The sequence below is a fragment of the Saccostrea echinata genome, unplaced genomic scaffold (assembly GCF_033153115.1).
Source record: "Saccostrea echinata isolate AGI-Se365-2 ecotype Australia unplaced genomic scaffold, CSIRO_AGI_Sech_v1 ptg000034l, whole genome shotgun sequence".
Classification (NCBI taxonomy): domain Eukaryota; kingdom Metazoa; phylum Mollusca; class Bivalvia; order Ostreida; family Ostreidae; genus Saccostrea; species Saccostrea echinata.
The window spans coordinates 1,747,816-1,772,213 of NW_026889783.1; the positions used below are offsets into that span (position 1 = coordinate 1,747,816).

At 33.2% G+C, this 24,398-nt stretch overlaps 3 protein-coding genes across 3 annotated transcripts in view; 1 reads left to right on the forward strand and 2 right to left on the reverse strand.

Moving 5' to 3' along the window:
* LOC133199523 (ubiquitin-conjugating enzyme E2 D2B-like) overlaps nt 1-24,398 on the forward strand; it is a 236,971-nt gene that overhangs the window by 195,917 nt on the left and 16,656 nt on the right. The window lies entirely within an intron of this gene.
* Nucleotides 1,961-9,976, reverse strand: LOC133199680 (annexin A4-like). The gene is made up of 11 exons (XM_061335554.1): nt 9,971-9,976; nt 9,634-9,709; nt 9,239-9,333; nt 5,952-6,065; nt 5,779-5,869; nt 5,532-5,611; nt 5,302-5,358; nt 4,909-5,098; nt 2,916-2,974; nt 2,275-2,397; nt 1,961-2,079 (listed from the first exon to the last, which is right to left on the reverse strand). The coding sequence occupies exons 1-11, from the start codon at nt 9,974-9,976 to the stop codon at nt 2,029-2,031; spliced, it is 942 nt and encodes a 313-aa protein (XP_061191538.1). The 3' UTR covers nt 1,961-2,028.
* Nucleotides 23,275-24,398, reverse strand: part of LOC133199681 (annexin A7-like) — a 37,003-nt gene continuing 35,879 nt past the window's right edge. The window contains exons 25-26 of the mRNA XM_061335555.1: nt 23,837-23,959; nt 23,275-23,593 (exon numbers count right to left, since the gene is read on the reverse strand). Of these exons, the coding sequence (XP_061191539.1) occupies nt 23,543-23,593; nt 23,837-23,959 (174 nt within the window). The 3' untranslated portion in view covers nt 23,275-23,542. The remainder of the gene's footprint in view (nt 23,594-23,836; nt 23,960-24,398) is intronic.

Consider the following 24,398-nt stretch of genomic DNA (forward strand, 5'->3'; position numbering starts at 1 on the left):
AAAAAATAATTATAATGGTCAGTGGACGTTTCGCATTTATATGCTCGTATTTAAAATTTTTAATACAATAATATATTATGTGTCATTTCTATATTTCAAGATGAATTATTAAGCAGACTTCTACATGTATATGTAGATGGCCGTGGTTATACTCGGACAAGATAATATACAAAGATACATATTCATATTATTTGTTATAAATTCAATTTTCAGAAATTGATATTTAAGTAATATGCTGTTATAGTTTTTATTAAACAGACAAATGAGAGAGAGAGAGAGAGAGAGAGAGAGAGAAATATTCCATTTTATCCCCCCCCCCACTTCTTTCAGGCTTCACTAAATTTTTGTACCTATATCAAACAAAACCTCCGAAATTTTTTCTAAATATATCAGACAGTGAAAGTAACTTTTTTTTTTTATCAACAAATCATATCCATTTGTTTGACAGTCATACTCGTTTTTATTTTCCTGCTTCAAGTTCACACGAAGTCCACGTGCTTGTCCTGTCAATCAAAATCATTCGACACTGTGCAGGTGTGAAAGTTTCGTCACATCGAAGACGAAGTGCGAGTATTGCCAACAAGTTAAAACATTTATTTTTATCATTTCTAGATTTTATCCCAACATTTGAATAATAAATGAATAAAATACATTGGCCATGGGCATTAACACTTGAATTTGAAACATACTCTCTGCCAATTTCAAATACCACCGCTGACACGTGTACATTTTGAACAACTATTGTTTTGTGACTTTTTTAGATGCATGTTTGTTTTGAGACTGAAATTTTTGTTCTAAAAAAGACCTTAACTTTTTTTAAAAAATGTTAATTAAAATATTCTGGAAATACAATACTGACTAAGTAACCAATTTAGGGGGAAAAGGGGGGGTATTAATCATATCGAATGGCAAGCATATAAAGTTACGGTGAAGAAAGATTTTTTTTCTATATAACTATAGGCTTTACATATTAGAGTAGAGAAAATTCTGTAGTGCAGTACATTTCAAATAAATATTTCCTTTAACCACAATATCAATGAACGAACGGTGAGCGAACGGAAAAATGGGAAAGTAGAACGTTTCAGGGACTGTATAGGAATTTATTACCTTGTTTTTTCACCTTTTAGCTCAAAATCAATAGTCTTTCTGACTTTAGATAGACGAAATGGTAGACCCAAATTACTTTTCAAAAGTAGCAGAACCATTTTGAATAGTAATAAAAAAATGATATTCAAACATTTCGAATTGGTGTTTATTGAAGTATTATTTTGAAATTAGAGAATCTGAAATGTGGATGGTGATAAAAGCAGGGATCAAATTTTACATGATGCATGTATACAGGGTAAAAATCGTTTAAAAGTCTTCCTTTCCAAACCAGGAAGCATCATATTGAAACAGAAGCATTCCAACGTTGTGTGAATTCAAGCTGATTATGCTATAGCCACTTGGTACTAAGTAGGGACTACTATATGGGGTTAAAATTTACCAAGTGAGTAAAAAGGGGAATCTTTTAGACATCTTATGAAGAAGAGAAGGGTAAATTATACACAAAGACTCAACAACAGAAAAAAATAATTCTCAGTTTAAAAAAAGGAAACAAAATTATGCGTAATATTCTTTTACATTCATTTCCTACATTGAAAAGAATGAAATATTCACCGCCCAATATTTCAACTTAAACATGAGATAAAGTTTATTAAAGTTCCTTTTAATGTAATAAACACGTTGATGCTAAGTTATAATTTGAACTCACAAGTTTAAGATCATATAATTTGAAACAAAAAGGAGTTTTATAGTACCATAAGTATTGTTTATTACTAAAATTCTTATGTTACATGAAAGAGACCCTGAAGTATTTACTCAACATGTCCCAGATTTTACTTCTCGGGTGGTATATCATTGACATTTTTGTTAAATAATCATTTTAAAAACTACAATTCTTTAGAAAATTGACAGGATATAGATGCATTTCTTATTTTCACCCAACACAACACTCTCTTTGAGCTCTCCAAATGAAGTTTTTTCCCCTCAAGAGATAAGTGCCAACAAAATCTTCTTGTAATCTCCCGAAGTATCACCCTACAATGATAGAAACAAGTCAAAATTAGAGCATTAAAAATCCATAACATTTTATAGGATGTGTTTTATGCAGTTCTTTAAAGTCTATTTACAACTGATAGTACTAGTAGTTAAAATGATATTCTGTAAAATTTGCCACAAATATATAATAAAAAATGACGCAATGATGATTTTATATCCTAATTTTGATTTTACCTTGATAAATTCCTCCAGAGTCTTGCCATAGATCTTCTGAAACTCTTTTTTGATTTCACTTATGTCTTTATCTGACCTTGACACAATTATTCTGATCAAGTCGTCGTCATCTGTTCCAGCCCCCTGAATGATTTTTCAAACTAATCTATCATAAATGTATTGGAAACGAAATTCTAAATAAAATGGATCTATTGAGGGCAAGATATTAGAAGTAAAAATGCAATCTGAAGATTTTCGTTACATATTACTCATTGTTGTTGTCAAATAAGGGAAAAGTTGTGGGAAAAATAGATTATGATTGAAAACTGTGAACATGAAGACACGCACACATACTGCTTTCAAATTTGATGTGTAAAGAAATTATTTTAAATGAAAATGATCCTGAACTCGTTGTCCAGTATTTTAATTCCATGCTTTTATAAACAGTAATTAAGTTTTAAAGTTCTAGAGAGACTTACAAATTACTTGAGAGCTTGAGCTTGTAAACTAGCATCATGCATAATCTATATGCACTCTTATAACCAAAGATCATAACTATCACAATGTATCGTCTTTTTTAATGCAATATATTAGTAATATATATGAATTGTTCATATTTTCCTGTTTGAAGTTGTTCTTAAAAAGTATTCAGATACACATACCTTCATAGAATCGTGAAGCTTTTTTGCAAAAAACGCAGCTTTATTTTTGACAACTCTAACTGAAAAAAGCAAGTAACATAACTCTAATGTAAAATCAGAATCATCTCTACAACTGATAATAAACTAATTGCAAGAAATATCACATACATGTACTAGTAATCGAAAACTTGAATTTCATATCCTACTGTTTATTTTAAAATCTCAAAATATATTTTATATAGACCAGGTCTTCAAACAATCTGTTTGAATTTCCATTGGTACTAAATGTGCCCCGTTATTAACAGACCTGTTTTTGTATTCCTATGAAGCCCCTTGCTGTGACCTTCAATTCAACATTTAGATATTTCAATATTGTTTTATCAATTTTCATTCCTACGTTGATCTGATATATCCCAATGAACGCGAAATAAAAGACACCGAAGAGTCTGAGACATCTATTTCAAATTTGGATGGGTTTTTTTTCTAGAGAAAGACATTGGTGGCAAACTTACAACTAAATTTATGATAAAAGTGATGCCTTCAACTTTTCTATTGTCAACTTCCCTTATTTATGTAACAGTATACCATTATCACCTGTATTTGGGGTTTATGTCTCCTAGCTGATTCGATAGGCAAGAGCATGTTCTACGTACGATCAATTTCTTAAATAAGACAGGCTTCTGTCAAATAAATTGAAAATTCAAGGATATCAAAATTTTCGTTTAAAATAAACATTTCATAAAGTCTATGGTCAATACAATGACCTTGATTGCAAATACAATCGAATGTGGACTGACATCTTTCATACAAATTGTCAAACCATTGTTTTTTCACTGAATTTTCTACGGGCTTTTCCTTTTACCCTATCATGAAAAAAGAAAATACAGCGGGGGTTGCAGGACGACAGACGACTCTCACTTTTCCATGGCACCTTATCCAACCTTTGTTTCAGAGGTCCATGTTTGCTCTGCTCACAATTTATTTTGTTTATTTGGATTTGGGAGCTTGATTACTGTTCGTTATTGACGAAATGCCGCAAGTGTCGAGTACAAGTCTTAATATTAGCAGCCCTCATTGGCAAGTGGTGGCGTCTCAATATGAGTGAAAATTCTTGAAGGGACGTTAAATCAAAAAGCAAAACAAAAAAAAAAAAAAACAAAAAAAAAAACAAAAAACAAAAAACAAAAACAAACAAACAAAGAAAAAACCAAAAGGATAGCCTTTTTATGTTTACGTATTTTTTACTAGTATTTGTTTGGCTTGAAACAGAAAAAGAAATTTTATCATATAATAGAGAGGTTGAGATTTTAAACCTGTACCATAGGCACTCCCCAGCTTAATTGTTAAAAAAATATATACCTACTATACTATAGTATAGTAGGTATATATTTTTTTAACAATTAAGCTGGGGAGTGCCTATGACCTGTACGTGTACGTGTGTTCAAATTTTGACGTACACGTACACGTTTTTTGTAATTTGTCTGTTGAGATTTAATGACGTGCAACATGAACGTGTAGACTGTAATCGGTGTCTCTGTTTCAACTATTTAGTAGTTTTGTGATATAAGTTTGACTTAAGTTAGTGAACAATACATGGTTAAAATAAGTGTTCATGAAACTTAACATCCTAAATAATTAACAGCAATAACAGTTTCACACATAAATTGACTAGTTTTTATTGAAAAAGCTACAAGTTTACACCTACGTGTGGATGCTTTTTTTTGTAGGAACGTGTAGAAAACTTATCAACACCAAAACTGGTGACGTAATACGCAAGAAATTTAGGGAATTCCCCCACTAGACATACCCGTACACGCATGAAATCTCAACCTCTCTGTTGTAAACAAGAAGCTGACGTATGAAATAAAAACAAGTTATTTTGCATTATTTGTGTATCCAGTAAAATGAGACGTTGTTATAACACAGAGTATATCAATGACTAAAGTAAGATTTTTTTCCCTTCAAAGAGTCCCTTTTTGGTGAAATTTGTTATGCGAACAGTATTATAGCTTACCTACAGCCAACATTCCTGCCTTTACATCTCCTGACATTTCACTCTTGATCGAGTCCTCTATGTCTTTTTTGGCTATCTTGGAATACTGATCGAACACAGCCCTGAGCTGTGGATAACTTTGTAGCACTAATATGGAATTAAACACGGCCTCGTCTGTACCCCACATTTTTTCACCCGCGTCATGTAATCTCTGTATGTATTGATGTATATAATGTAATCTCTGTATGTATTGATGTACCGATACATAGTATTATGTATTGATGTATAATACATTCAATTTCTTACAATGTAAAACTTGTCTACCTTTTTTAACATGTTAAGTTAAATCATTATAAACTTTAAACAGGGTAATATTTGATATTAAATATGAATTATCCGTTTGATCCGTATTACCTTGGCATCAGTTTCAGCTTTTTGCAAGTCCACATTTTTGTCCTCTTGACGATTGCACTGGAATTGGAAGTTTTGCCCTGTTATTCGTTCATTAAAATCAAAAATCATTTTTCAATTGTAAAATATAAAAAGAATTTCAAATGCTTAATCAATAGAAACCCAATGTAAATATGATCGAGAACTACTATACAGAATGTAAAATATTGGTTTTGAAATATTTCAAAACTTACTGTTGCCAGGGAAACCAACAGTCTTTTAAAATCTCCTGATGTATCACTTTTAATGTCTTTTTCTAAGATGTTCTTGTATTCTGTGGATTTGTATAAGAATTTTCAGCTGTATATTTAGTGTGCAAAGTAACTGAACTACTGATATACATTTCACACAAAACAAATCTAGTAAAAAAAAATTTAAAAACAGTTCCCTTATCCAAATAATCACGCCCTTAACTTTAATGAATTTTTTGAAAAGAATTACTTGATTCATAAGCTTTGCTTATCGCGCGAAATTCATCATTTGAACGGCTGCACATAATTTCTATCAATACATCCTCGTTTGTACCAATGCCCTGCAAAATAGAAAAGTACAAACAATTTACATTTTAGCACAATTTAAGTCAAATATCTGTGTTTCGGGGATGTTCGTCCAACCTTCATCGCTCGTTTGAGTTCAGCAGCGTCGTATTCTTCAGGTGGTATCATCATAGCCATAATGACTTTTTCAAAGTTCCCTCCCAACTCACTTTTCAAATCCTTCACCAACTCCTAGAATTCAAAAGACAACCTAAACACCAGCAGGCATGTTTACAAAACTTTCCTAAATATTGTCTGACGAAAGTTTCTAAGATTCTTAGGAGAATTTTAGGATGGTCCCAAAACAAACTTAGGCATGCATGTTAAGCTCATCCTAAACTAAGATGTCTCAAGTGAGTGTGAGTGTACATACATTTAACAATGGACATCCAGGAAATCTAAAGTTTATTACACTGAATAAAACCCTAAAACACTATGTATAATATATTTAGATAATATTGTTTAATTAATTGATATTGCAAAGTTAAATTTATTGTATTTTAACCCTGCGCTGTGCGCACTATCGGCGACCGTTAAAGAATGCAATTTTACTTTTTCCAAAATATTAAGTTGAAACTATCAAAACTAAGCTATTCTGACTTGGATTTTCATAACAAATATTTTGGTATGAAATATGTGGAGATAAAGAACAGTATTCGACCTCAAACGTCCATTAAACATTACAAAATAAGAGCAGAGCAAACACGGACCTCTAAGACATCAGGGGTGGGATCAGGTGCCATGGAGGAGTGAGCATTCCCTGCCGACCGGTCACACCCGCCGTGTGCTAATTGTCATGATCCATTACCCGATCATGACAAGGCGCACAGGCCCGTAGAACGGGGGGGGGGGGTCTTTTTTCTGAGTAAAGTATTTTGCAATAGTAAAATTTTCCTTAAGATACTGATCCCCCCTTATTTGATGATGTAAGGTCGAGCACTGGCAAATTCCAGGATATGTACGGAAAATTAGTTGTTTTTGTTTTGATGTTTGTTTTTTGTTTTGTTTTGTTTTGTTTGTTTATTTTTTGTTGTTTTTCTTTTTGCTTGTTAGACAATTGTGGGAAGTTGGCCCCCGACTTTTGGTCACTGTAGGTTTTTTCCGACGTTGCCCCCCCCCCCCCCCCCCACACACACACACTTTTGAAACCGTTGCTACGGGCCCGAAGCACACGACGGATGTGACCGGTCGACAGGAGATGCTTACTCCTCTATGGTACCTGATCCAACCTCTGTTTTCAGAGGTCCGTGTTGACTCATTATTTGTATTGCTTAAATGAAATAAGTGAAGATAATGAACAGTGATTGATCTCAAAACAATTTCAAACAGTACAAATCTGTGAGCAGAGCATAAAACAGAAATTCCAGAGGTGGGATCAGGTGCCTAGGGTGAGTAAGCATCCCCTATCGACCGGTCACACCCGCCGGGAACCCTGTGTATTGATCAGGAAGACGGAATAATCCGTAGTCAAGTTTATTATAAGAACAAAGGTCTAACGATTGATATGAAATTGATTTTTCAGTCAAAAAATACCCCCACCAAATAAAAGGGTATTTGCTAACGAGGTCATTATAACGACCATAAGATAGACTTTACAAATACTGACTTTCTACAAGGTTGTTGAAATCTCTGTAATATCAACTTATTAGTCAGTAGTCTGCCTCGGTTAAAAAATTGATCATACTTAGAGCATGCGCTTGAGTATCGTAGAATTTGGGAGATGTAAGCAACATATGCAGATGATGTTGGTCGATTACTACCTAAACAATGGAAGTTAACAATGGAAAATCTGAAGTCCTCGTTTGCCATCCAGTCTAGTTGTTAGTTGGCTTTTATCGTCTTTAGTTGGCAAAACATCCAAATAAACAGTCTGTGGTGTCTTTTAGTTCGAGTTCACTGGGATATTTTACTCGATATATGAATGGAAGTAACTATTGTTAATTGATAAAACGTTGTCGATATATCTGAATGTCGAGTCGAAGGCCACCGCAAGTGTTTCCTTCTTCTCACGTACAAGATTTTGAATAAATTCTACTTCATGGGAATATAAAATCAGGTCAACTAATAAAGTTTGTTGAAAGACCTGGTCTCCAAAGACTTCATTTTATTATCACTGAAGGATTGTAGCACCAAACTCAAAGTATTTATGTGTAGAATCAGAGTGATTTTAAAAAAAAAAATTCAATTTTGTAGATGATCAATTACTAGTTTTGAGTTCCATTTTTATTAGTCTCCTACCGGTGAAACCGGAGGGGACTATAGATTTCCTCTGAGTATGTCCGTCCGTCTGTCTGCCAGTCTGTCCCACTTGTTTTTTCGTGCTTTTTTCCAAAATGTTTGCAGATATTGAACTGATTTTTGGTATGCGAGTGTATCTTGATGAGTTACAGATCAAGTTTGCATTTCGTTCCTCTTCAATGATTTTTGACGGAATCACGACCTTTTCAATTTTTCAGGGTTTTCCGCAATTATTTTCTAAATGCTTGCAGATATTGAGATGATTTTTTGGTTTGTGACTTTACCTTGATGAGTTATAGATCAAGTTTGTATTTCGTTCCCCTTCATTGATTTTTGACGGAATTATGGCATTTTCAATTTTTAACGGGAACCAGATTACACTTGCCGGTAGGGGACTAGTAATGCAATAGTTGAAGAAGCGGTGTCTATGATATCAAAAAATCTAGTTTTTAATTTATCGTGAGGAATGGTTGTATAAAATTTAGAAAACGTCATCAGTTTTGATGATACTGACTTTCAAAAATTTCGTGATTTGAAATTTTCGAAAAGTTCCTTGGGGTTTTTGAGAATTTACTTTTGATTTACCACCGCTTCTCGAATATGCTGTAGCACAGTACGTCTGAAGTTTTTACTTACAGCAGTAATATTTTTGTGAGAAGTAATGATAGGGACATGGACTTTTGAGGATGATCACTTTTCTTCGTCTTCACATTTCTTTTTCAAACCAGTTGTAAGAACATTGTTTTAATTTCTAATTTTACCATTTATTACTCAATTAACCTGGCTTATGGAGGGTATAACCTATCGACAGGCACCTGTCCTAACCTCTGGTGTTTGCAACACCCGTCCTTTTGTCCTGCTCTCCTGCTCTATTGTATTATGTATAGAGTTTATGACCTTAATCAATGTCCGTTATTTTACCTTTTTTAAAAGTTCGGTAAAAAATGTAGATTTCTTTTTTATGTTTGTTTTTAAGAGAGAATGCACTAAAGTTTGACAAATATAATTTACTCAGCCAACTCTTATATACTAGTAAATCTAATCTAATTAGCCAACTCTTATATGCTAGTATATCTCTTGGCGAATGTGAGGATTACTGTTGATTGATGATATGGTACTTTTTTTACCTTTCCAAACAACGCATGGTATACTTTCTTTATTTCCTGTCGCTGTGCGTTAGAACGATATCCTAGGATGTTTATTATGGTTTCTTCGTCCGTCCCTTTTTGGTTAAAAATGAATTCATAATATACTTTATTTTTTACAGAATAATTTCAATGTTCATTTATCCTTACTTTACAGTTCATACCCTATCAAATCCACCAAAAATTATACATACATTGTATCCATTCACAAATACAAGATTAAATACATTGAATTTAAAAATTATCTATCTATTCTGTTTGTATCCTTTATCATAATAGTAACAACATCGCATTACATTAATAAAATAATGTTCTCCTATAAATTGACCAGATAAAACTAAGATAAAGCGGTTATTTATATATTTTGTTTTACTTACCAAGACCTTTCATTGCCTTCTTTAGATTGTTGGCATCGCCCTCGGCATTGTAGTTAGCGGGAGCTCTCTTACTTGTCTATGGGTAAGATGTTCTCAATGCATGATCTTTTAAAAACTTTTTTTTTCATTTGTAAAACGATGAAATGAAAAGTCTACATTAATCCCTAACACTTCAAATCTCTCTACTGAAAACTAGAAATGAAATTGTTTTTTTTTTCTTAAGAACAAATAAATAATATTATTATGAAAAAAATGTTATAGTGTAATATTCTACACTATAAAATAGCCCCTTCAGATTATTAGATACAAACAATAACCAATCTTAGAGAGAACTTACCGCCATGACTTGTATTCTGTTGATCACCTTATAATAGATCTGAGGATCTGAACCAGGATGTTAAGCTTACCTATCCTGTACTTCTTGTACAAACAGATCCTATTCAGTTTTCTATGTGTCACCGTTATAACATTGTCTTATCCAGTATACATGTAATTGTGACTATATGTATATGTACATCGAAGTGAAAATCAGGAGTATGTATACTATATAACAAGATCATTGACTTTGGTGCTTTATTCTGGTTTTGAATTATTTGGGTAAACAGTACGATATTGAATACCTACAGCTGCCTTATTCCCTTGGGTACATAAACATACGGTTTACATACATGCATGTACCTTATTTTTTTTTAATGTACTAGAATATATATAGAACAAGTATCAAGACTTCATTATAATTTATTTTGATGAAAATAATTACATAAATAGTATAAAGACTAAAATGAATCCGACAACCAGAAATAAGGCATTGTAATGTAAAAGAAAAGCATGTGATCTTCTACGAGCCTCTCATCACATACCAGGTTAATTATCATTCTAAAGATACTCTATCTTCGTTACAGGAACATCTCCTAATGGCAATATTTTACCATACAGTACAACACATTAATTACATCGGTACTTTTATGTGGAATGCCAAAACCCAGTGGAAAGAACCCTTAAAAGAACCTCCCAAAACAAAGAAAGACAATGTAAAGAAAAGGCTTTAGCTTTGAAAAATGATATTGAAAGAAAATATTGCTAAAATATCTACGATGATTAATATAGTAATTTGTTTATAGGGATGTTCATACCTTAGAAAGAAAAGATATCAAAATTGTGTTTTAATATGAGAAGTTGTAGGGGATGTGATCTGACAGAATTTTATGATTTGTGTTGGCGTCAGGTAATCTGTAAGACGAATGGATGATTTAACGTTTGGGACAACAAATTAGTCTATATTTGTCACTCATTTTTAAAGACATAAAAATAGATATGGGGTACTTTCTCTCTCAGAAAACTCTGTAGTTTGATGAGCGGAGACAAGGTGAATACCAATTTGTCTCTATTTTACTTCCCTTGTACCCTCGTGAAAGAGGGAGCAGGGTTGTTTGTGATAATTTTACAACAGGAGTCTGTTTTAAAACAGACGATTCTGATTACAGCCTCCTTTGACGTTTTTTCTATTTTACTCCAGTAGTCCTGATTGCCCCACGCCATATCCCTGCTTCCAATGTACTGTATCAGCTAAGCGATTACTGAATAAGTAACAAACATGTTAAAAGGAATAAAATATCACTGAATACTGAATCAAGATCTTTCTTAAGTTTTTAAAATTGATTTATTAATTCAAAATATGGTTCGAAACCATTAACGTTTCTTACAAAAACATGGAGATAATGAACACTATTCAAGTTCAAAAGTTCATTCAAACAATACAAATTATGAGAAGAGCAAACACGAACCTCTAAATATCAGAGGTGGGATCAGATGCCATGGAGGAGTGAGCACCCCCTGCCGACCGGTCACACCCGTTGTGTGCTCCTTGTCAAAATTAAAAAAAAAACAACAAAAAAACGGTAAAATCTGTAGACAATTCAGGGTATAAATAATGGTCTCACAGTTGGTATGAAAAACGCCAGTCAGCATTCGGCTTAATGATATATTGTATTTGCTGACAAGATCATTGTATCGACCATAGAACTTGCCAAATGATGATATTAAACGAGACTTTTGATATTCTTGTTTCATCAACTTGTTTGTCAATAGCTTGCCTCGTTTTAGAAATAGTTCGTACGTAGAGCATGCTCTTGCGTATCGAATCAACTTAGAGACATAAACCCCATATGCAGGTGATAAGCGTATATTGCTACATAAGTAAAGGAAGTTGACGATTAAAAAGTTGAAGTCATCGCGTTTATCATAAAGCTTGGTTGGTGGGTTACCATTAACGTCTTTTTCTAGTAAAAAAATTCAAATATGAAACAGATGTATCAGACTCTGTGGTTTCTAATATTTCAAGCTCATTGGGGTATATCGAGTCGACATATGAATGGAAGTAACTATTGTTAATTGATAATACGTCGTCGATTTTATCTAAATGTCGAGTTGAAGGCCATAGCAACTGTTTTCTTCTTCTCATGTGTAAGATTTTGAATAAATTGTGCTTCATATGAATACAAAAGTAGGTCTGCTAATAACGGGGCGCAATTGGAACCAATGAGAATTCCGACAGAATGTTGGAAGACCTGGTTCCAAAAATTACATAGATATTGTTAATCAGAAACCAATTTAATGTCAACTTCAGAGTACTTTTGTGTACAATCAGAATGTTTTTTAACAAAATAATGTTGCAAATGACCAATGTCAAGGAAAGTGAATTTTCGTGTTCTATTTTTATTGAAAAAGCAGCTGTCAATGATGTCAAAATGCCTGGACTTTAATTTATCTAGGGGAATGGTTGTATAAAGTGTTGAAAAGTCGTCATTTTGATGTTATTGATATTGGTAAAATTTTGTGATTTCAAATTTTCTAAAAGTTCCTTGGAATTTTAAGTATCCACATCTGATTTCCACCACTTCTTGAATATATTGTACAGCACTCCTAAAGTTTCTCCTTCACTGCTGTCAATATTTTCTTGAGGAGTAAAAAAAGAGGCTTGGTAGATCATTTACTGGAACCCGCTATGTATCCTTTGTAAGGTTTTTTATGAAGTTTAGGAATCCAGTATAGGTATGGTAATTAAAATTCATTTTGATTGTTGGGAATATTTGAAAGTGACATATGATTTTGAAGAATTTCCTCCTTAGAATGGGAGCTATATAATGATATTAGCTGGATTACCACTTGCAGAATTAAATCATAGTTCCTCTAAAATACAATTAAAATTATGGGCCTTACAAACAAAGACAATGTTGTTACCTGCTTTGTCTGCTGGGACCAGTACAAACTAATTGTGTAATCTATCTAATTCTTTTTTCACTTCTGAATTTTTGAACACAGAAGGATAGATGGTTTTCATATTGCCCCTCATCCATCTGATACATTTAATCCATTCTGACAGAGTGTCAAAGTCTTTTTTTAATGTTTGGCCAATCGCTGGCCTAATCTTCCACGGAATTCATAATATTTATGACATTATTACGCCAGTTGAAAGATCGGGGTTCCCTAAATGTTGGCCATTTTAAAATAAGTGATTTAAGGTCCTCAAGGTCTTCACGTAACAACGTAAAAGAAAATTCATTTCGGCGTACTTTTAGCTCACATGGTTTTTCGCACAAATTAAGGTCATTTTCTTCTTGAACTAAAAATTAACATTATCTATCTTCAGTACGACAAAAGAACCCTGAGATGCATTTGATATCTCAGGTCAAGGGTATATGCCCTTTATAATCATTATCTTAAGTTTTCAAAGCCAATTTTTGAAAGGGGAGTTTATCAATAAATGGTAAATTTACAAATTGAATTAATCAAGCTTTCTTTGATTTTATTTAGTTGATTTTTTAAATTGACTTCTTAAAGATGAGTATTTTTCTAAGTACTTTGCTCATTTAACATATTCGTCTTGGTTTTGTCGAAATGTAGCACTGAAAAGGGACAACGCTGCATATAGAAACCATGCCAAAAGGTAGAATAATGAAGTATTGTGTATCTTTAAAAATGGTAAATCCTTACTATTGAAAGGAAAATTCTTTGACATTTATGATGTGAAATTTTGTAATTTTGCAGTGAAGTGGCTCCTCGTGATGCAAGATTTCAGAAAGTAATTTTGAAAAATGCCAGCTTTTAACATAGCAAGTAGTGGAACAGCTGAGAAATACTGTTATCATCTTGTGCTAAGGAGTCATATTAATGTATGGAAAATACAAGTTACAGGACCTGTACTGTGTTTGTGTCTAGGCGAGGGAAAAAATCGACCATAGTCAAGAGAGAATATTCAAGAATGTAGCATCGCAGGAAAGCCGATTCATGGCTGAAGTTTAAGAAAAGGATTGTAAAATGATACATCATATCCTTAAATAAGTGAAACAGCAATTCCATAAAAGTTATACGAAAAAAGAACTAAATTTCTGCCAGAAATTTTCTGCAAAAAGTTACTGCTTTCAAATTTATTACTTTAAACTTAAACGTACAAGATACATACAAGATATAAAAAATTATTTTCACCTACAAAGATATACTTAGGCTTGCAATTGTTGTAAGGTTGGGTTACAGCGTTGGTAATGCTTTGACTGCTTATTCCCTGTCCACAAATTGGTTGATTAATTTAAGATATTATTTGATGAATGCCCCAGTAGGTGTTCCTTGTCCGTAGAAATATTCTTTCTCTGCCTCCTGCTGTTCTCTGTCATTAAAGATTTACTGTGAATCAATAATTTTCTTGAGGGTTTATTTTCTATGTTTTCGTGGTATGAAGACCCACGACCCACGAGTTCATGTCCAAAACGACATGTTAAAATTTCAAACTGCAGTATCATGTTTTCCCTTCAATCGAGAAATCAAATCCCCCGGAACCAAAAACTGTGACCCACGCAAGCAAATGATACGACAGTAACTTGATTCTTCTATTTTAGGTGACAACGCAGTGCTTAGTAAGCAATCCACTCTGTTTCCAAGTTCAATTTCTAAGAATTACAACTACGCCGTTATTTGATCTTCTCTGAACAAAATCTAACAATTGTTCTTGAATTATCCTTGTGGCATACATTTCTTTATTGAATCTTCTGACATTTGAAAAAGGATAATTGAAGAAAGAAATGATTAAGACGATTTATGAACAAAATTAACAATTCTTTTTAGCCACATCAACAGTTTATAAGGGGCAAAGATATCTCAAAGGAAATTAAATTGATCTGAGTTCATCGTTTTTGCTGCTAAACTTTAAATGAGGTCTTTTTCGAGAAGGTAATTTATTTAATCACATATTATAAAAAATAAACACAAAGCAATGTTGCAATCCTACAATGAAAAATAATGTTTACGATCAGTGATAAAATTTATTATCTGTCAATTGCATATTTGTTTGTTTTTCCCCCCAAAATTTTGTCTTATGAAATCAGTCATATAATATTCTGACGACTCCTTGTGCTGTAAATTACTCTGCTAAATTGAAAATGTTCAGATTTATCTTTTCAAATAAGAATTCGTTGGTGAGGCCAGCTTTAAAATAATATTTGTTTGCGCTCTCCCGACTCAGAATTAAAAAGTTGGTTCGGTAGGTAGGTGGAAATTTTTTCCAGAAATTTTCAATATCAATGCTGAATGTTCAAACTCTATTAAAATTGAATGATAACAAATATAGCAAAACATGGACTTTGCCATTATAAACATATGGGAGGCGGGGTATCATTTTGTGAGCTCAGTGCTCACAGTACCTCTAGTTTATGTAGTTATATTCCACTATCACCGGCATGCATATAGTGTTAATGTCCCCCAACTTATCGATACACAAGAGCGTTCCTAAATACGATCATTTTTTAAACCGAAGCAGGCTACTGACAAATAAATTGACACAGGGATTTCTACAAAGTCGTTCAGCATTTCGTACATTCTAAGGTCGTTTTAATGGCCCTGTTTAGTAAACACAACCTCTTACTGGGTCGTATATTGAATTACGTTTCATACCAATTGTAAGGCATTTGTTTTGTACTAAATTTGACGACGAAATTCCGTCTAACTGATTAATACTTAGGGGTCTTGGCTGGTATAATCGGTCAATACAGGTGCGCTTACTCCTTCTAGGCACCTGATCCCACCTTTGGAATTTCCAGAGATCTGTGTTTTATGCCCTGTTTACAGATTTGTGATGTTTGTAGTTTGTTTTAGATCGATCATTTTTATCTTCACCAATTTCATTACGAATATTATTTCGAAAAGATTCATACCTTTACAACATACATGTAATCTGTTTTCAACTTATTTTCTTCTCCATTTTCCAAAACAAGATTCCAATCTTTTAGAAAACTTTATCGTTATAAGCAATGGTCTTACATGTAAATTGTGAACATAAAGAACAATGATCAATCTCAAATCCAGTTAACAAAATCAGAAACAGGATAAAAACACGGACAAAGTTGAACGAAGAATTTGAAAAATCATGATATTTGTATGAGCTCAAGATAGCGTCATGTAATTAGGGAATACTGGAATGCTTCCATTGCTGGAATCTGTTCTGTTTTCCTTCCAGGGTTGGACAAATTTCTTTGTATCAATTTATTATCTGCATAAATAATAAAAAGCATTTAACTATATCTAACAAATTTACCTCCCAATATCTGAAACCTCAATAATGAAAAATCCAGTTCCAAGCTAGCTGCAATAATGTAGCCCTCTCCGATTTTTTTTAAATCTGATATTTTCAGGAGAGGGCTACAATTCCACTGCATCTCCGTAATGGTGCAAATATATTTTTAGATACGGGCGACTGCAGGCAAAATAAATTGTTTTTGCATTCAACTTACTTCCAATGAGACGGAATTTTTATTCACTGTCAACATCATAGCCCTTTATACGCGAAAACCAAGTAAAATAAATCTGCGTGTTTACCAATCGTTCTCCTCAGCAGCCATGACAGTTCTTGCGTGATGTACTGAGACTTGCGCTTGAAATTTAGAATCACTTGATAAAGTAAATGTCGGTGTTGATAAATGTTTGTGTTGTGTGATATCACTAAACATTGATAAATAAAAGCATTCCATGGGATATTTTTTCATAAACAGTGATATTTATGCTTAAAATAAGGGAAATCCTAAACGATCCGCTCCCCTAGATCCCGAATTCTCATTGGTTGTCCCAAAATAAAATCGATCAAGGTCAGTAAACATGGCGGATAAATTCAAGTTGTGATGTTAACATACACGAAAAATAACCGATATACGGATTAATCTGTATATTTTTGGATCAATTCCTGTCTTGCATAACTACATTTTATGAGTTCAGGTAAGATATGTTAATAAAGTGCCCACTTACTGATAATTTGAGCCGAAATCTGTGCGGTAGTGAATCACTCCCGCACTTGCACCATTACGGAGATCCTAAGGAGTTGTAGCCCCCCCCCCCCAAAAAAAATTGGAGGGGGCTACATTATTGCAGCTAGTTCCAAGCATATGCTAGTAACATTACATAAATGGACCTTCAATAAGTTGGTTATGATTTTTTTTCACTGCTAGTATACTGTATACAATGTATTGTAAAATTTATTTTAAGTAAAATACAATTTTACATAAAAGTCATTTCTTTTCTGATGTTCTCTTATCATATATTTTTTTTAATGCCAGGAAACTTTATCTAACCCAGCAAATGTTATTGTTAAACACAGTGATAAAACCTCGAGCATTAAAAAATTCAGAATAAGATGGTAAACTGCCTATTACGATTTCTTCCATCTATAAGTTGATCTTTATATACATATCCAGTGACATCATTCCGTAGTGTTAATGATGTACTGATGTACCATTATAGGTTTTTATGTAACACATAAAAGGAGACCTTTAAAGTACATCAGCACTTGTAAAACTTATAGGCTTACATTTTTAAATACATATATTTGAGGCATGATGTGTCTTTCATTTTTAGGAATTTTTTCCTTAAACTCGTTTTATTTGCCTTGACAATTTTACCTATTGATGTATACTTTACTAAGCGTCATATAATACACACTTCTAAAATTGTAATTTTGACTGCTTTCAATAGGGTTTTTCGAGGAAGTTGTGGAATAGACGTATTTTTAAGAGTCTTGAAGAAAAATTTGAGAAGTTTTCAAGTTGTGGAATAAATTTAACGAACTGTGATCATTGTCATAATCCTGTAATCAAGAAAAAAAAGTGAACAGAGCAAACAGACAGACCTCTGGAAACACCAGGGGTGGGGATCAGGTGCCTAGGAGGAGAAAACATCCACTGTCGACCGGTCACATTCGCAGTGAGCCCTCTATATTTATCAGGTAAACGAATTTATTACATTTTCAACAGTGAAATACTGTGATTTATTTATAAATGAAAGGATACCAAAATGATATTCTCTCACAGTGTGAAAGGATATCAAAGTAAGTAAAAAATAATTTCTGGACTGTCATAAGATAGAGATAGTAACTTGATAGAGCTAAAACTGCAAATTTCTTCCCAAATATGTTGCTAAAAGCCATACTATGTAATGTTTTCAATCTCAGAACTGCTAAGCTGTGACGTCTCAACCGCTCAACTATGACGTCAAGCCTATGACACTTTGTTAAGAAAAGACAGAGGCAAAGGGAAAATCAAAGAAAATGTAATAAACAGAAAATTCAATGTTTTGTAGATGAATATGGAATTTATTTCACTCGTGAGACAGGATTTTTTTATATTTTCACTCGTGCTTCGCACTCGTGAAAATATAAAAAAATCCTGTCCCACGAGTGAAATAAATTCCATATTCATCTACAAAACATTGAATATCCTCTATTTATCCTAATCAAAATTAGTATGAAAACAAAGACTAGCAATTGGTATAAAACATTTCAGTCAAAATACGACCCAAGGATAGGTGCAAACAAGGTCATTACAACGACCACATAATTTGCAAAATTGAGATTGTAGTGAGCCCTGTAAGCCAGTAACATAAACTTATTTTTCAGTAGACTACCTCGGTTCCAAACTGGATCGTATCAAGAGCATGCTCTCAAACACAGAATCAGTTGGGAGATAATCACTATATGCAGGTGATAGTAGAATACTACTGCATAAATAGGGGAAGTTGACAATAGAAAAGTTTAAAATATCATATAGGTATCATATCTGTTATTAGTTTGCCATGAACGTCTATAGTCAGTGCATCCAAATATGAAACAGAGGGGACGATTCTGTGGTGTCTTTTATTCTGATTTCACTGGGATATATCGATTCGACATGTAAAGTAACTATCATTCCTCGGTAAAACGTCGTTGATATATCAAAATGTAGAATTGAAGGCATTTTGCAAGAATTTTCTTCTTTAAGTTTTTGAATAAATTCTGCTTCATAAGAATTTCTTTTAAAAAAGATCGGCAAACAGTAGAACCCAGTTAGTGCCCATAGTCCCAACCAAATTTCATCAGACTGTTGGAACTGAACCCGAGGCCATAAAACTTCGAAGAGCTCACTTTTGATCTGTCTCACTTTTCTACAATAGATTCCTTTTGAGTAAGTGGGGCTGAGATCAAGAAATGAGCTCATCTTATCTTTATGGCCCCAGAGCCTGGTTTTCAAAGACTACAAAGGGGAACTTCTTCATCTTTTTAATATCATGTTCAGAGTTCTTGTTTGTAGGATCAGAATGATTTTTAACAAGCGTAAAAGGTGAAGATAACGAAACGAGGTCAATCTCATCAATCCAGTAAACAAAACAAATCGTGAACAGGGCGAAAACACGGACCCCTGGAAACACCACAGAAGGGATCAGGTGCCTAGAAGCAGCGCTTGCTTTTGTATATCAACTCAGTTGGAAGACATAAATACCATATGCAAGTGATGCTGGAATACTGCTACATAAAAAAGGGAAGTTGACGATGGAAAAGCTGAAGTCTTTCCGTTTGCAATACAGTTTAGTTATTAGTTGGCCATTATCGTCTATAGTCAGTAAAACATCCAAATATGAAATAGAGGAGGCAGACTCTGTCTTTTATTTGAGTTCGATGGGTTATATCAAATCGACATATGATCGAAAGCAACTATATGTATTGTTAATTGATAAAATGTCATCGATATATCTAAAAGTTGAGTTGTAGGCCCCAGCAAGAGTTGTTTCTTCTCTTGAAGAAGCTTTTAAATAAATTCTCTTCACAAGAATTTAATAACAGGTCGTTGGAAGACCTGGTCTCCAAAGACTACATGTACATAGATATTGTCAATGAGGAACCCCAGCATATTTTTAATATTAACTTCAGAGTACTATTATTGAATCTTTTTTTTTATCACAAGATTTGAAAATTTGAATCCAAATTTTCTTAAAGTTGAGAATCTACATTTTATTTACACAACTTCTTGAATAAGCTATAGCACTACTTTTGATATTCTCCTTCACAGTAGCTGCAGAACGGTAGCTCTCTGGTTCAGAAAATTCGTCAGACAAACTAGAGAGCTACAGATCCATGCATTGTAAAACATTTCAATTTCCGGCGCCTTTTTGTTCTTTTTTTTTTTTTTTTTTTTTTTGCAGGTTGGGTATTATTTCTTGTATTATATACGCTCAAAGCATGGTATCTGTTAATTGACCATATGTTTTACTCTTATTCTTGTTACTTTTTACCTTTAACGGTTCCAAACAGCCCTAAGTGGACTTAAAATGTCAGTTTACAATTTGACTACAGAATATTCCGTCTACCTGATCGATGTATAAGGCTCACAGTGGGTGTAACTGCCCTGTCGACGTTTTATGCCCTGTTCACAGATTTGTATTGCTTGCATTGTTTTTTAGATCGATCTTTACCTTTTTTCACCATATAATATTGAAAGTATTTGAAACTGAAACGTGATTTTGAAGAATTTCATTCTTTGAAAGGGAACAATGAGAATAGGCTGGATTTCCAGATGTACATTGAATATAGTATTTGTTCATGATTATAGAATTTTTGAAATAAAAATGTAACACCGGGGAAACACCAGGTTCTTGCTGTATAGTTAACCTCATTTGTTTCAAGTAAAAATTTCCTATAATTTCTAGATGCTTTATATAAAGAAACAGAACATAAAGGCTATTTTGGTGCTTACATTGGCTTTTAGGTCTTAGAAGTTATCGGAAGTGTCTCGACGTCCAGCAAAAAGGAATTGTTTAAACACTGAATAAATAAAGAATGAATATTTGTTCAAAGAGAGCTAAGTGGTACAACACAGTCCGACAGTGCAGGAGAATTAGGAAATGCAAATGGATCTGTTTTAAGTTTATTTCCAGAGAACTATCCCACTGATTTGGTTTTAAAAATTGCTCTTGATAGGGCTCTTCTGCAAAAAGTGAGCCCAAAACCTGTGTTCATTCAAGACCATATTTAACAATATGTTCAATAAAATCAATAAATCCTCTGATAGATTCTGAACACTGGCAGAAAAAGTTCAGTGGTAACTAATCTTGGCTGACATTTGAGGCAATAATTCTAGAAATACAATTAAGATACACATGCATTACAAAGGATGTGGAACAAAGTGAATCCACCTCATATGTGTGTATATTTTGAAACAAATTTCAAACGTATCACATAGAATACCACGGTATTACGATTCTGCTTAACAACTGAGAAAATCATCAAGTGTGGATTCACAATTTTTTGACATAGGGAATTCTTTCCTAAATAATTGCTCAACGTCCAACAAAATGCAACCAACAACTTGAAAATTATGAATACCCTTCGACATGACACGTTTTTGTTGGTAGATGCACTTTATTAAATAAAAGTGAAGCCCTTTTACCTATAATCACAACAAAGCGATTGTTCCAGCAGACTTTTCCCCTACCAAGAGATATACCTCTTCCTACCTTTTACTCATTGTGTTTGGGTTAAATATGACAATAATATGTTTTAAAAAATAAACCTCTCTAGAAAATTTACCTTTACTTTGAAATGCATACAATATTATGTATTCAAGAAGCGTACGGGTAAATAAAGATTTTATATTAATATGTATTTTATATAAAAGATCCCAAGCTTTTGAAAGTTCACAAGCTAACATTACTCTTGTCTTTCGGATTCTGTGCATGAACAGGAAACGCTTTCAACGTGCAGGATTTTAACAAGAACACACTATATGAAATTCTGTAATCCCCCTTTAAATGTTGCACATTTTCAAAAACAAGAGTCCAAGAAGAGGGAAAGGAGATGGGTGAACATGACGAGCGATAAGCCTACAGTGTGACAAACATGAAGATGAAAAATTAAATTTCTATTATATCAAAGAAGATGGGTGAACAAGGCGTGCAGAATGCCTATAGCTTCAGATATTAATAAAATCATATTCAATTTGTGAATTAAGTATTTAAAATAAAGTTCTCATTATTGAAATTTATGAAATTATGATTAACAAAACTTTTCTGAGAAAAAAGATCTCGGAAAAAATTATTCTTTTATTAAAAAAATAAAATGGTATTCGTGGGATTCGAACCCCTAATCAATAAAAATCCGGATTATCATATTGTTTTGAGACTAACACGCTAACCACTACGCCACGCAGCTTCTGACGAATAGTGGCATTTAAATCATGTTTGTGATATGACCCTTGACTTAATGGACTTCAAGTATTTCTCGGAAAGATGCGAATGCTTTGTCATAAAAGTGTACTTTTAAGGTACAGTGGGTCTTTGCTCCATGTTTTTGTAAACCAAAAAATGTATATTTTTATGCAAACTTTTAGGATCAACTTTCAAAAAAATGGAGCGAAGACCCACTCATAACGAAAAATTTTGTTAAAGTGTGAGAAAATGATCCTTTTTGTCCTCTTTAGTGTGTGTATGCTATTTCGTAGGCAAATAATTTCAGTCTTTGTGAGATTTTTGTAAATTGTAGAGATTTAGCATAAAATATACTTTAATGTTAGATGAAATATCAAAGAAAATTTTTATATAATTGAGATTTTATTTTTCACTTCATGTTTGTCGCGCTATAGGCACTTCGCCCGCCTTGTTCACCCATCTTCTTTTCCTTGATATTTCGTCTAACATTAAAATATACTTTATGTAAAATCTCTACAATTTGCAAAAATCCCTCAAAGTTTGAAATTATTTGCCTGTGAAATATTAGACACACACTAAAGCGGGCAAAAAGAGTCATTTTTGGATACTATAACACTGTTTTTCGATATGAGTGGGTCTTCGCTCCACCTTTTTGAAAGTTAATCCTCAAAGTTTGCATAAAAATATACATTTTTTGCTTACCAAAAATATGGAGCAAAGACCCACTATACCTTAAAAATATAATTTTATGACATAACATTCGCATCTTTTCGAGAAATACTTGAAGTCCATCAAGTCAAGGGTCATATCACAAACATGATTTAAATGCCACTGTTCGTCAGGACTTGTGTAGTCTAGTGGTTAGCGTGCTAGTCTCGAAAGAAAATGATTCTCAGGATTTTTATTGCTAGGGTTCGAACCCCACGAATACCACATTAATTTTTTTAATAAAATAAATTTTGCCGAGAAATTTTTCCTCAGAAAAGTTTTGTTTATCACAGTTACATAAATTTCAATAATGAGAACTTTACTCTAAATATTAAATTCACAAACTGAACATGATTTTTATATTTCTGAAGCTATAGGCTTTCTGCACGCTATGTTTGCCCATCTCCTTAAGTTTTCCCATCAAAACATGAAAAAGTAAACACACATAGTTTATTATTTATTTAAAATACATCATAATAAGCATTGGTACATCAACATTAACAAAGCAGAACATTTAACAGGTATTAAGTTCTAAGAGAAATGTCCAAGAGACAAAACAATAAATGCATTCAATAAAGATTTAATTACGGTATCTTTGGTTAAAATTATGCAAATGTATTAATTATTACTTTGGAATAAAAGGTTCCTGATACCAAGAGATGGAGTACAGAACACAATGGCAAGAACAGTCTAGTTACTTCCTCATGTCACTTTATTTCACCAACTGTAACAAAACTTTCCTGTAGTCCCCGGATGTGTCGTCCTATAAAAGAACAAAATACATGAAAACAAACTATAGCATACTATATGTATTTCCTACCTGAGTAGTACACAGGTTCATGCTATTGATAAGCATCCTGTTCGAGTCCACCACGTAAGGAGCTTCAGTTTTCTTTCTAGGTGAATTTAAGCCTTAAATACATGTACTTGTTAACTCAGATATTTTAAGGGAGTTCGGTCTACAATTTTGATGTTTTAACTTAGTGGATAAACAAAAAGAACATACTTTGATGAAGTCCGAGAGCGACTTTTTATACAGCTTATGAAATTCTTGTTTGATTTGTTCCATGTCAACTTCTGACCTCGAAATAACTACTCTAATCAGCGTCCTATCGTCTGTTCCGGCACCCTGTAGGGAAAATAAAAGATGTCACACCAAACAACTACGCTTTTAGAGACTTCATTTTACTGTACGATTACAGTATACAGGGAAATTTTCGCCCCCGTTTTATGTTCGCCCCTTTCATCCTTGTCTCTAGTTGGCGAATTCAATAAAGGCAGAGTTATCTTTTTTGAAACTGTGTTTCGGCGAATTTGAAAGGGGGCGATATTGATTATTTAAGAAATAAACAACAATGTTAAAAAGTTCTCTGGGAAATGAACTTGGTTGGTCACGTGATCAAATCCTGTGAAGCCCGAAGGGCTTCTCAGAAGATTTGATCACGTACCAACCAAGTTCATTTCCCAGTGAATTTTTTAACATTGTTGTTTATTACTTTTATTTACATTTGAGACGAAAATTCTGAAAAGAACTGCATTCATTACACGAACGGCCCGCCGTATTGCTA